Raw genomic sequence first — 12228 nt, 5'->3', positions numbered from 1 at the left:
TTTTTTAAAGTACTCTGTTTGCCAGCAGGTCTTAACTTTAGCAAAGCCCCAAAGCTGGTAATGACACTTGAGATAACATCAACTAGTGGTATTTGTAGCTTTATTTTAATTACAATGTGATATGGTTGTTTAGTATTTTCTGATAGAGCAGTTTGTTAGAACATGAGTTCATAGTGTAAGAACTAGGGTGTCCTAATTCCTCCGTTGTACTAATTCCTTGGGATTATTTACACACATTCTTCAAATTTGAATGTGTAAGGAGCTATAAACTAGTAAGAAATTTATGACAAATACAGAGATAAGCCTGGTGGAAAATGTTATGTAAACACAAACAAAAAAAAAGTGAAATTCTGCAAAACAGTTCCTACTGATTTTTCACATTTTTATTTCCTGTCCCATTTTTTATTTAGTTTTTATGCTGATGTTAGAAATATGCCAGAATACTCTGTGTGTAAGTGCATGTGTGTGTGCAGTGCACGAGTATAGAATCATTTTGTGACTTGATCATTAAACTTGAGTTCCTGGGTCCGAAGGAAGAGTTTTCCATTTTCTGTTAAGGACGTTTTTTTCTTAATTTTCCAGGTCAAACAAGCTCTGGGCCTAAAAGGCCTATTTCTCAGAAATCCAAAGCAGGCCTCCCTGGACAGTCATGCTGCTGGTCAGCTCCACCGCAAACATTCCTTTAGCAGCCACATCTTGAGACGGACAGCAAGTGCACCCACCAAAAGCCAGAAGAAGAAGAAGGGCTTTCCTGAAATTGTTTTTGACACAAAAGACAACAGCTCTGAAGGGGCCAGTGAAGACCACGAAGCAGAAGCTGCCTCACAGCCTTGCTTTGCGCAAGAGCCAGAAAGTGCTTCTCTGTCACCAGCTCCCAGGGATGGTGCCAGTGGGGAGGTACATGGCAAAGGGTTGAAAGGTAAGGCCCATAGTTCTCATAAAGCCAAAAGTCAGAGTTGTGCTCAAGGGGGTGCTGCTTTCAGTGAACCCATACAGAGGTCTAACAGGGTCCGGCTCCGGGAGCACCAGAGTGAGAAGCAAAGTGTTTTTGCACGCTGCGCCATCAACAGCTCTGGTAGGATTGGAGTGGCCACCAACTGCATGAAATGCATGATTGGTTCCAAAGAAAGCCCAGATCTAGAAAGCAAGTGGAGTGACCAACCTACCAGGCCTATTGCTAAAGATTTGCTTCACCATGATCAGTATAACAGTATAAGTGGAGAAGAGAGGTTAGAGCTTGAAAACTGGGGTGTTAAAGCTCAGTCCAGACCACAGTCAGATTTGCAGTCTTGCAGTAGCACTGGAAATGCTGATGATCTAACAAGGAGCACCCAGTCTTTTGTGACCTCAGGGAAGAAAAATGTTGAATCTAAATGTCATGGAATAAAGGCTCATTCCCGGCAGCGGTGGCAGTGCCAATCAGGTGGCAAGTACGGAAGCACTATCAACTTGGTTGCAGCCAGCAATGGCTCTATATCCTCCAACTCCAGCAGTCTAGAAAGCCTTGGAAGCCCAGAATTTCCCAAGCGCTGTTCTGAAACTTCTCGAAGGCAAGTGGGCACCCTACAGAGGGAAATGAATGCCTTATTCGTTCAAAAATTGGAGGAAATTCGAAGTAAATCCCCTATATTCTTTACTGGTAAGACCAGATTTTCTTCACCCTTCTCCACCTTAGATCACATCGTCGTCTCAGCTTCTGCATAGCATCTTTACCTTGAAGCTCCTGTGTGCTGTTTTGCTATCAACAGCTTTTTTTCTTTATTTTTAGCAATTACAGGAAAAAAATGCATATTTTCATTTTATTTTTTTTTCGTAGATGTGCCTGGTTTAGACTTCCCACGCCTAGTTGTCCATCTGCAGTAGTAAAACTTGTCAATAGTCCATGAATGTTTGGATTGCTTGTTCAGGGTTTTTTGTTGCCCCCCCCCCTTTTTTTTTTTCCAGTGAATGTGGTATGATACTAAGCAAATTTTAAGATCCAAACCAGAGCATTAAGTAGAGATTGAATATAGGAAACCTGTTTTAATGAACGTTATTTCCATCATCAACATTTGTGTTTTATTGAGCAAAAACCACAACAGAACTGATATCTAATGTGCTTTTTCACAATCAAACAAAATTCCTTCCTCAGAGAACTTGCAATTTATTGTGTGAATTGCCGACATCAGTTCAGGGAATTCTCTAGTCTGGGTTATCTAAGAGATCACACTTGATCGTTCTGCTCCTATATATACAAGTCCCCAGTAAGCAAGCACTTACAGATGTGCTTAATATTACATATATAATTGGACTTTGACCTGAGGGCCCAGTTACATAATACAAAGCAAATGAGGTATGTGATCTGATGTTACTTGACGTGAGCCAAGCAGTGCCGACTGCTAACATTTCTCAACTGCAAAGTAAAATTCACCCATTTAAAGGAAGATTATTTAAGCTACAGCATTTTTAGTATACTGTTGTTTCAAGCCAGGTGTATGCATGTGGTCACTGGGATGGTGTCACCGTATCTTTACTCACAGACTATATGTTGGTGACAGAGTCCTTCTTTTAATAACAGGTTCTGGCTGTTCTCTTACAGTGAGCTCTGAAAGCCTCAGATACATTTTAAAATATTTTATTTCTTTGACCAATATGATTTAATTGGACATCTATGGTTTCTCTTTCTCTCTTTTTTGATTCTTTTTATCTGCTTTGAGCTTTTAGGAGAATACCAGGATAGTGGGAAGGAGAGAAAGAAGTTCGCCAATTCCTGTGACTTGAAGTTAATCCAGGGCAGCAGAACCCTTCCTATGCCTAAATTATTGGCGCTGGGCTTTTCATAAGCTCTGAGTAGTGTGACATAAGGAACCATTTCCCATTATCAGTGCCAGCTCCCCTGCTAGCCCCCTAAGTCACTAAATAAATATTGTGATACGCTTAAAATTTGATTAAATCCATTTGACTTCTCAAGCATGGAACCAGCAAACCTTTAAAATAGTGAAATAGTCACTTGGACTGAATGCCAATGGTCCAGTGACAAACACTGTACAAACAGCATGCTTTCCCCATCCTCCTGCTATTTTAGTGCCTTGGGCCAAGGCACCAAGGAAACCAATAACATCAGCCTAATATGGCTGTATTTCATAATTAACATTCTGGTGATGGGATGTGCAGCAACAGTGAGACAGGAAGGTATAGTCTCTCGTTTGTCTCCTTTATGGCAACAGCATTACAGTTTCTGGTATTTTGCTTTGTAAGTGTGCTGTAATCTGTTCGCGTGACCTGGCCTGCATGGGGAGAGGAAGAGCTCACTGGTCTGGCCAGCTCTGGACTCCTCCAGATTCTGAAAATTTGGCTGTTCTGTCAGTGGTGGATGGGCTTATGTGCACGTAAGCCTTCAACAATCAAGATGCTTTCTTTATGACTAGTGGCAACAAATTCATATTATGTTTCTGTTTCTTTTCTTGAACAGTAGCAAAAATTGTCTTTTGTTATTCTAAAGCAAAACACTGGATTTAATATCTGTCCATATACGGATTCTATTAAATGCTCTGGTTGGTCAGAAATTCTTAGAATCCTACAAAAATGTTTGAAGATTTGTCTGTCTCCCTTCCCTCCCTCAGCACTAATTTATCCTGTTACCTGCACCTGCCTTCCCTACATTAACTGGATTTTTCCTCTGTTCTGTCCTATTATTCTACATGCACACTCTCCCTCTCTAGTTAAGAACTGAAAGGACAAGCAAGTTAAAGGTAACTTCAAGTGAGTGTCACTGATTCAAGCACCTTGTTGCCTGTACTTCTGTTTGCTTTTTTGTTTTGAAGCATGTTTGCATTGTGCTTTAGAGACATGGGAAGTATTGTTTTTGGCATGAATGCGTCAGTTCTTAGGTACAGAATAGAAACATTGCAGATGGAGAGCTGGTTGTTTTTTTTTTTTTTCAGGTAGTATAGTGGATGTAATGATTCTTCAGGGTTGTATTGTGAGCCTGCTATTCATAAAGCATGCATCTCTGTACTGTCTTGTGAAGAAGAAATGGCAAACTCTTAGGAAAACAAAGTTACTTTTTAAAGCTTTTTTTTGTTTTGTTTTGTCTTTAAAAGGCACATTCACTACATTACATAGAATGTATACAGATTGTTTTACCTTGTAAACTGCTCCAGAAGTGCTATGATATTTCTCTTCTTTGACTGATTATTAAGATCACATCTATTGGTTACTGAAGGTGTTCTGATTATTATACATGATCTGATGTGCTGTCATGTTTGAGTGCTGGAAAGAAGGAAAAGAGCAATGCAGCTGGTGCTGAATGGTGGAGGAAGAAGTTAGATTCTAATAGAGGATCCAAAGACACAAAGAAATGGATGGATACAGTTGTTCTTTGATTAAGACAATCAGAAAAATTCATGCATGGACTGGGATTTTTCAGAAGCAACTGCTTTTTTGGGCAACTCAAACAGAAAGAACCAAAAATGTTGCTGCCTTTGCTAGGCATTTGAAATCTTCAGTTATTTAAAAAAAAAAAATCATTATTAATATATGCAGTTCCTACCTTAAAAGCAAAAGGATACCATATAAAGGATAAATCTGCAGTTTAAACTGGAGTTCATAATAGCTAATTAACCCAATATCTGTTTTTCTTGTTTGTTTCTTTTTCTTCTTTCATGTCTCCTAAGTAGATGTCAGCCATTTCTCGATGCAGAGGTCAGTCACTTCTTTATGCAGCCTAGAAACGATCACTGAAGAGCCTGTTATTGCAAATGAAAGCCATCATGCCAGCCTCTTCTTTCCTCTACCCATTACTCCTTACAGTGATTCTGAAGAAGGGTCTATGTCTGATCATTCCACTGAATCTCAAACAAAAGCAAGCAATCCATTGAACTGGCCTCCAGAACCTCTGCTCACTAGAGAACAAAGACCAAATTTGGCTGCAGAAGACCAAATGCAGATAGCCACAAAAGCAGCTGACATTCATGTATTAGTCCAAGACAATGAGAGGACAAGCATGGCAGGACTTCTCAAAGAGGAAAATGGTTGGACTCAGGCATGCACTGAAGCTGAAGATCAAGTTAATTTGGCAGCGCATCCTCAGAAAGCCTGGCTGGTGGTGGCAGAAGCTAAGAGTGCTGGCCAGCCTGTTGAAAACTGCCAGAAGAAGAAAGATCAAACAGGGCAGGTATTGAAAGACTTGAAAACCACTGCTGTATTGAAAAGCCAAAAGCCTGGTGCAGCAGCTGTCCTGCAGCAAAACAATATGATTAACGGCTCACATCCAACTTTGTCTCCAGATATTTTCCAGAAAGCCCAGGCTGCACAGGCTCTACCTGTTTCTCAGACGAGCTCTTACATGTTAATAAGGAAGTCAAAGAGTGAAGGGCTGAAAAAGTCAGACTCCTCAGCTTTAATAAAAAATCCAAGTAGCCTATCTCCAGCAGCAGAAGTATACTTTGATGCTACTGTTAATGACCGGATCTGGAGCAAGTTAGATTGCAGCAATCATCGTGACAGCATGTCTTCCTCTTCCAGCATGTCCTCCAATGACACTGTGATAGATCTCTCTCTACCTAATCTAGCTCGCAAAAGCCTTCCAGATCTTGGCATCCGTCATGAGAACTTTGAGCCCCTTGCCATGAGAAGGGGTATTCGCCCACGGTCTGCTACAACGTCAGGTAATGAAATGTCAGTAGTGAGCAAGAGTAAATCCAATCCTAACCTGAGATCTGACCAGCTGCCAGCGGATGAATTATGCCCCCGTCCTCTTGCAAGGAGTCCTCAGGATGCATTCTCATCCATTCCTAGGAGACATACCTGGAGCAGGCTGTACATAGAAAGTCTCAGGCAATCTTCTAACAAATCCAAAGCACAGGATAAGGTTGGAAATAACCAGGTGAAATCCAAGAGTCTTGGAGACCTTACCTCTGATGACATTGTGTGCACTTTTGAAAGCAAATATCGTAGCATCAGCAGGAGTTTTGTCACTCGATCAATGCGTGAGCAGCGCCGCTCTGCAGGCCTGAGAACTTCTGTCAAACCCCAGGATGAACTGACTGAGCAGCTGAAAAGGCTAACAGCCTTTCAACAGGAAAATGATATCACTTCCCCCATCAGTCTTGATCCAACTGAATCTGAAGAGGAAGCGGAGAGCTTAGGACTCCTTCGCAGGTCATCATCTCGCAGTCAGAGCAGGGTGCGGTACATTGCCAACAGAGCCAAGCAAGCTCAGGAGAGACAGCGACTGCAAAGCCTGGGCCAGCTCAGTGGGAGTCCCATTGAAGAGAGAGGAAATCCAGAGGGAGCCTGCAGCGTTGCAAAAGCAGTCTGTATGGATATAGCTTCTCCTGCTGTGTTTACATCCCAGCCTAAGAACCAAACTGATTATAATACTGACACAGAAGTCTTCTTTATGCTGAAACTGTAATTCTGGGGGGCACTGAGTAAGGTGATGTTTACATTCAAGACAAAACACAGTGACCTGAGAGGCACAAAATATCCTTATGGCTTAGTGCTTCCTGGCCTTCCCTTGATGGCAAAGGTACTTAAGATCCTGACTCCAAAAGAATAGATGAGTGTTAGACTTGTCATCCGTCTGTGGAATTCGATCAACCAAGTGAAATCAGAGACATATTTTTACAGTCTTAATGACCTGACCTCCTTTTTTTATTACGTTTTTTCCAGCCTCAAATCTGGCCTCCTTTGTGTGTGACCACTTCTTTGCCCTTGCAACTTGCTCTGTGCAAAATTTTTGCTCCTTACTACTTTCATTAATTGCTTTGTCTAGCAGTTAAACATCGGTGATGCTGGTGACAGCTAATGTTACTCTTATGAATTATGTATCCATGAAAGGAGGCTGGATTTGAAATCACGTAACTTGTTTTGGTGTTCTCATGAAGAGCTGGAGGCATCTGGGAAATGGTCAGAATTGCAGTGGAATTCCTTCCTTAATTAATAATATAGTAGATAGTCTTATTTCAATGAAAATCCATATTGTCGCAGTCTTTGAAGAAAGAAAATCTGTTGCCATGTTCCAAAGGAATGCTTTTTTTAAACCAAACTTGTTTTTTTTATATATATATATATATATAAGTATATATGTATGCATCCGTGTGTATGCAAGTATATGTCTGCTTGTATGTGTACACATGCACACACTTAAACTGAACTGTGACTGTTTCTTGTCTCAAAACATCATCTGTGGGAATGAGATGAGAAGGGAGAATTAGTCAAAAAAGGCAGGCAAAATCTTCTGACACTAATTCAGAAATGACTAAAAAGCACACTGATCTTTTCTTGAAAACAGAACCATCCCTTCTTTATGGTATTTTAACAATGCTGCTGTACATAGCACTTTTTTGGATGAATTTTACTACTTCTGTATTGCACTGCCATGCAAAATTTTCAATGATATGTTTTAAAATATATATATTTAATTTTTTTAGATGAACATATTTAGAGTTATATAGCAAGCTTAAACAGAATTAACCATTTTTCCTCCCCATTTTTTAACTTTTTTTTTTTCAAGGTGTTTCCTCCATCCCATCTCCCCCCTCCAAAGTCATTTATTATAGATGTATTTTATCAGTGATGGAGAAGATTGTTTACTGAGATGCATTTTAAAGAGAAACAGAGGTTTAATTTTATTTTCAAGCTACATAGAGTCCCTATTATTGAGAAAATATTTTGCTTTTGTTTGTAATGATTCTTCTGTGTATATTGCAAAATCTAAAAATTTGTTTGTAAGACCACCTTGTACTACTAAAATAAACATATTTAATCTTCCAGCTGTTGACTGTTTAGCTGTAACAACGCTTTTTTAATGCCGTTATAACATTTAATTTTACTCTTTTTTCAGAATGATATCCAGTTCAGATCCTGCTCAAATTTTCTCTGGTGCACCAAAACACATGCAAGTATTGGTAGAGACTGGCATTCTGATGTGTGATACACAGCATGTGGATAAGTTTGAACTAGTGTTGGCAGCCAGTGATGACTGTTTGGGTGAAAATTCTTGGGGGAGTCATGGAATTTGTAGCCCAACAGGTGCTATCAAAGGACCTGAGCTATTCTGAGACAGCCAAGGAAGTGAATGTCATAGAGAACAATACAAAGATAAACTATTTTTTTCATGTAAGGTAGATAGACCTATTTCATCACTGAGGTTGTTTAAAATCTAACTGAAAATACTTATTAAAAAAAATCTCTTCCTGTCCCAGCAAAGTGCACAGTGAAAATGTGCACTACTTTGTTCATTCCTTTACCTGGAAAGGTCCTCAGTTCACTTATGGATGTGAGGCTAGCACGGAGTTCTTGGCATTTGGTCACAAACATTTCAACCCTGAGATACCAAAAGGTGCAGCTAACTATGGTTGATGATTTCAGCATAACAAGGAAGTGGGGGCTGGGAGGAGTAAAATTCTCTGATTAAATATTTTAAAGTGATGCTTTGTCTGAACACGCTCCTGCAGTTTTCCATCCCAGCTCTGATCTTCATTTCTTGTCTTCATAATTTGGATGAGAGGCTCTTGAGGTTTGTGCAACAAAGGTTTGGAACATGCACTGAAGTAAATCTACAATATCTTTGCAGTCTCTGAAGAAAAAAAAAAAAAAGGTAAATCATCAGCGGAATGTGTGATCTGCCAAGATCAGTCCTGCATTGTATCTTAAAACAAAGTGAATTTCATTAACATTCTTTAGACAAGAAAGTCAGCCTGTAATACTTCAGTTATGGGCTGAAGAGCTGCAGGGAGTTGCTGCTTTTTTTTATCTTTAAAGCAAAAAAGGACGTGCAAACTGACAGCTTCAGAAGGTTAATGTGTGAAAGGTCTATTTGCCTCTTTTCAAAGACCAAGATCCACAATGCTGTTTTATCTTTTATTGATTAAGCAGTACTTGTTAAATTAATGCACCTTGCAGAAGACAATATCACGCAACACTTCAAAATATCTTTCTTTGTTCACGTTTTTAAAGAGCAGCAATTGGATTTAACTTACTAGGGTACATGTGAATTTTGTCCTCCTGTTTGCAAATCAGTAGTAACTGCCTTGCCAACTTGTTCTGTTGCACTGCACAAGACTATTAATGATGTGTCTGTGTATTCATATGAATGGAATTTATTTTGTGGTACCTACACTGCTGAGCAGCAGGAACTTACTTAAGTTTTGTTCTTCATCCTTTCTGCTTCAGTGTAATTTTGCTCTGAAGAATAATTACAACAATGATAATCTAACCAATCAATGTATTCTATTTCCAATTTTTAGTGTTTGATTAACAGAAGGAAAAGATTAATGCTGATTCTGGTAACAGGTTTTTAAGTATCTTCTAGGTTTGGGAGAGGGCTTTTCTTGTCTTGCTCCCTACCCCCCCTCAAAATAACAACAAACTCGAGAGCTTTAAGCAAAACACTTTTAGATTGTTGTTTTTTTTTCCTACATGAACTGGAGCAATAGTGGAGGTCTCAAAATCAAGCTGGCGAAAGAATTTAGAGAGAAAGGCAGCATACATAGGGATCTTCAACTAATGTGTGAAAACACTTGCTTGGCTCTATCTCGTCCAAAGCTGCAGGTAAGAATTCAGTGAAGTGTGCATAACAAGCACACAGTTTTTTTTTTTTTAATGGGTTTTCAATGCCAAAGTATTTGGTCCTTGTAATCTTGCTTTGTAGGCAACAGTAATGATCATAACTCTGTCTTGGGAAGGCCCATTTTGTATCTATTCCTGCTGGCATGTAGAGTAACAGCAGCCATCTTCCATCATCCTGAGCTCTCCCTGTGAGGTCACAGACTTGTCCCAAATGCTTTTCAGTTCATTAAAGTGTCAGTTTAGGAGTCCCGACAGTACATGGTTGTCCTTGGTGTTTATGGTCTGTATTCCTCCAGCTTGGTGTTGAAGATCATTGATGATGAACATTTGGTTGTATCTGTAAAAACTCATTTTGACAGTGCTGAGATGTTTACAGCTGCTTGTAGCTGAGCTTATTAGTGGCTTAGCCCTCATTAGCTGCCAGCTGTGAAAAATCACATACCATAATGTGCATCTTGCTAAAACCTAGAAAAATATTCATGAGAAGCAGCTGGGAACCTTAACTCGTCTGATTTTTGTTAACCTCCCTCTAAGTGCAAGGCTTTGCCTGAGTCTCCAGAGTGTGGCTGTCACATAAAGTGCAAAATAAATCGTGCCAATGACCAAAGCTAGTACCTGAAGTGGAGCTGCAAGCAGTTCAGAGCATCTGAGAGAAATCCGAGCTGAATGGATCTCCTGGCACCTTTTTGGTTTTGTCCTATAGAAAGAAGTGCTTATCACTGATAGCGTAGCACCTTGCCATAATTCATGTTGTAAGAATGATGTGCACCATTTGGTGTCTGAAGTGCAGTAAAAGTAATCTTGGAGCTCCCCTGCACTGCAGTGCACTGAGTCCCACCCTTCCACTTTGGCATCACCAAATACATTACTATAAGTATTTTAAAAATTGAAATGTAAGCAAATTCTGACTGCTGAAGACCAGTTGACATTTAATGATTGATTAACTCAGTGTCATGTATAGAAAGGGCTTAGGGAGGAAGGTGCAAGCTGCCCGAGACATCTCCATCTTGAACAGAGCTTAAAGTCAAATAAGTGTGAAATAATTTTTTTCTTACTCGAGTGTGGACATGTTCCAACTCCCCTGCAGGATGATGATTTACTCTGCTGAATTCCTGTGAAAGCAATCCTTTGTAATTTCAGAGCCTCGATTGCTGTATTTATAAATGACCTGGCCCAACCATTTGGCAGGGTTGTACTGCAGCTCACTTCTGAAGTGGAGATTGTAAGTGGGGTCAGGAATTTCATGTCTGTGTACACAGTTCTGTACAACCAAGTTCGTGGTTTACCTTGAAGCTCAGGCCTTTCTTCAGCATTCTGGGATGTGAGGAAATACTACCGTATGTAACTGGTTTGTAAGGGTTCTGATGTTGTGCTGGAATCCCCCAACCGATCAGAGAATCACAGCACGGAGAAAGCCTTCAGCCAGCAGCAGCCGGGAGAGGTGGGTCCAGCTGACGAGGGCACGGTCCTGCAGAAAGAACCGCGCAGCAGGCCGCGCACAGGTGTTCGTACTTTCCGAGTCTCAGTGTGGTATTGAGCCGCCGCACTGACCCGCTTTCAAACTTTCTGCTGGATGTCCCCTTCCTTGTCCCCAAAGCAAGGCGCTCCCGCAGCCTGCGCTGCCGGCTGGCTCGTCCTTCCCGCAGCAGCGCCGCGCCTGGCTCCTCCCGCTCTCCTTATAACAGCGTGGATGCAGCGAGCGTTCTGTTCCAGCAGTTCCATTTGCCGCCCATCGACGTGCTGCTGCTGGGACCCAGTCAGACAGAGCAAGCTAGGAGAGGCTGAAGGAATTGCTGTAAGTGAGATTCTGCCTTCAATCACTGCTGTGCTTGTAGCTGGCAGAGATTGAAGCTCTTGTGCAACAGGCTGTCTCCTTTTTTTTGCTGATTGATGGCTGTTCATCTTTTCTACTGCTCGGTTTAATACTAATGCCTCCCTTCAGCACTACGTGCAGAAGAGTGGCTGAGGAGTAATGTTGTCTTTTTTTCTTCCTATTTTGAAAGACTCAGAAGTTTCTAGAGCCAATTCTAGCGAAGTAACATCTTAAATCCTTAGCTTGTTTTGCTGTAAAACTTGAGAAAATGTTGTAGTACTTTGTTAGGTAGATGGTGAAGGGATGTTGCAGTGCTTCATTTAAGCAGTAGCTGACAGATCCTTACAGGCTGGAAGGCACTGAAGTCATCTGTCCTCCCATTATTCTCCCTGTAGGTGATTCCATTTATCCTTAAATTATCTTGGTACCAACACACAGTTAAGGAAGTATATTTGCCTTCGCAAAAATGCTCTTTTTGCACAAATTTACACTTGGTTTCTTTTTTAGACAGACAGCAACCAGTGTGATAACAATTGTTTTTATTACCAGCTCAGAATAGTTTTTTGGTTTTTTTTTTAAATCTTTCTGAAGATATTTTATAGTACATATTCAATCATAATGAAAAAGTAGCAATAATTTACTGGTTAAATTTACCAGAAAACAAAACAGAACAGCTGTTCCTCGCTAGCTCAAGTGCATCATTCCTGCTGCTTTTTTCCTCTGCAACCCAAAAAAGGGGAAATTTAACATTCTGCTTTTATGTCTCTGAAATAAAGACCTCCTGAAAAATCTCCTGTTTATCGATGCCTGCACGCTGACCCTGTGCCTGAGGAGACATTGCCTCTCCTCATGGGGAGCTG

The 12228-nt window shown here is 40.6% G+C and overlaps 2 protein-coding genes across 4 annotated transcripts in view; both read left to right on the top strand.

The window, feature by feature from the left end:
- Positions 1-4649, top strand: part of LOC116217419 — a 4841-nt gene extending 192 nt beyond the window's left edge. The window contains exons 2-3 of the mRNA XM_031556721.1: positions 583-1639; positions 3702-4649. Coding sequence (XP_031412581.1) covers positions 583-1639; positions 3702-3712 — 1068 coding nt within the window. The 3' untranslated portion in view covers positions 3713-4649. The remainder of the gene's footprint in view (positions 1-582; positions 1640-3701) is intronic.
- LOC100550056 (probable glutamate receptor) overlaps positions 564-12228 on the top strand; it is a 19547-nt gene continuing 7882 nt past the window's right edge. The window contains exons 1-4 of one of the 3 annotated variants that reach the window (XM_031556666.1): positions 564-919; positions 4659-6511; positions 7829-9537; positions 10849-11350. The gene's annotated coding sequence lies outside the window, so the exon portion shown is untranslated. Of the gene's footprint in view, positions 920-4658; positions 6512-7828; positions 9538-9596; positions 11351-12228 lie in introns of those variants that run through there. The other 2 variants (XM_019622524.2, XM_003212211.4) reach the window with 2 other exon arrangements.

The sequence above is a fragment of the Meleagris gallopavo genome, chromosome 23 (genome assembly GCF_000146605.3).
Source record: "Meleagris gallopavo isolate NT-WF06-2002-E0010 breed Aviagen turkey brand Nicholas breeding stock chromosome 23, Turkey_5.1, whole genome shotgun sequence".
NCBI lineage: Eukaryota > Metazoa > Chordata > Aves > Galliformes > Phasianidae > Meleagris > Meleagris gallopavo.
This window is presented reverse-complemented; position numbering and strand designations above follow the sequence as displayed.